This window comes from Pteropus vampyrus, unplaced genomic scaffold (assembly GCF_000151845.1).
Source record: "Pteropus vampyrus isolate Shadow unplaced genomic scaffold, Pvam_2.0 Scaffold317, whole genome shotgun sequence".
Lineage (NCBI taxonomy): Eukaryota > Metazoa > Chordata > Mammalia > Chiroptera > Pteropodidae > Pteropus > Pteropus vampyrus.
In genome coordinates, this window is record NW_011889098.1 from 291,656 (window position 1) to 292,438 (window position 783).

Genomic DNA, 783 nt, shown 5'->3' on the forward strand with positions numbered 1-783 from the left:
AACTAATCAGGACAAACATCACACCAAGATCTTGGATCACAGGATGCTTGCATAATGCAGTGGCCATGGCAGACAAACACTAAATTCCTCTAAGTACCTGAGACAGGAAAGGAGGGGGCCAGGGGGAGGGGGGAGGGAGCAGGAGAAGGAAGAGGAGCCCCGGTCCCGGTCCCGGAGCCGGGAGGTGGGAGGGGCACAGGCGGGTCCTCGGGGAGGGGCGGCCCTGCGCGAGCGTGGGGCGGCCTCTCGCTTCACACCTCGGCTTCCGAGGAGCAGGCCTCGGTGGCCGTGATGGCGATCCCGATGGCAAGGCCGCCGTCGTCGCAGAAGAGCTGGGCCAGCGCCGTGCTGAGGACGAGGCAGTCCCCGTCGCTGATCACCGAGTCCGCGCACTCGAGGACCGACCGCGGCGTGGCCTCCCACTTGAGACGCCGATGGTTTCTGTTGAGCTCCAGGCGGTAGGTGAAGCAGTCGGCCTGGGTGGGGGTCCCAATCAGCATCATGGTGGCAAAGAACTGGGGGTGGCCCTCGTGCCTCTCCTGCTTCCTGAGCACCAGCAGGAAGTGGTGGCCGAGGCAGGAGTGCACGATGATCCAGTCCGCCGGGGCGGGCAGGTGCATGTCCATGGCCAGGAAGACGATCTCGGCCCCCTGCAGGACGCCCACCCTGTGCGCCTGCCGCAGGTGCGGCAGCACCACCTCCAGGCGGCCTTCCCAGGGGCAGGAGAACAAGGGGCAGGTGCAGGGGGGCGCCCCCTGGGGGCGCAGGCGGTGGGGGTGCGGG

At 67.4% G+C, this 783-nt stretch overlaps 1 protein-coding gene across 1 annotated transcript in view; it reads right to left on the minus strand.

The window, feature by feature from the left end:
• Positions 1-251: 251 nt before the first annotated feature.
• SIAH3 (siah E3 ubiquitin protein ligase family member 3) overlaps positions 252-783 on the minus strand; it is a 57,174-nt gene continuing 56,642 nt past the window's right edge. Inside the window, exon 2 of the mRNA XM_011377595.1 lies at positions 252-755. Within this exon, the coding sequence (XP_011375897.1) occupies positions 252-755 (504 nt within the window). The remainder of the gene's footprint in view (positions 756-783) is intronic.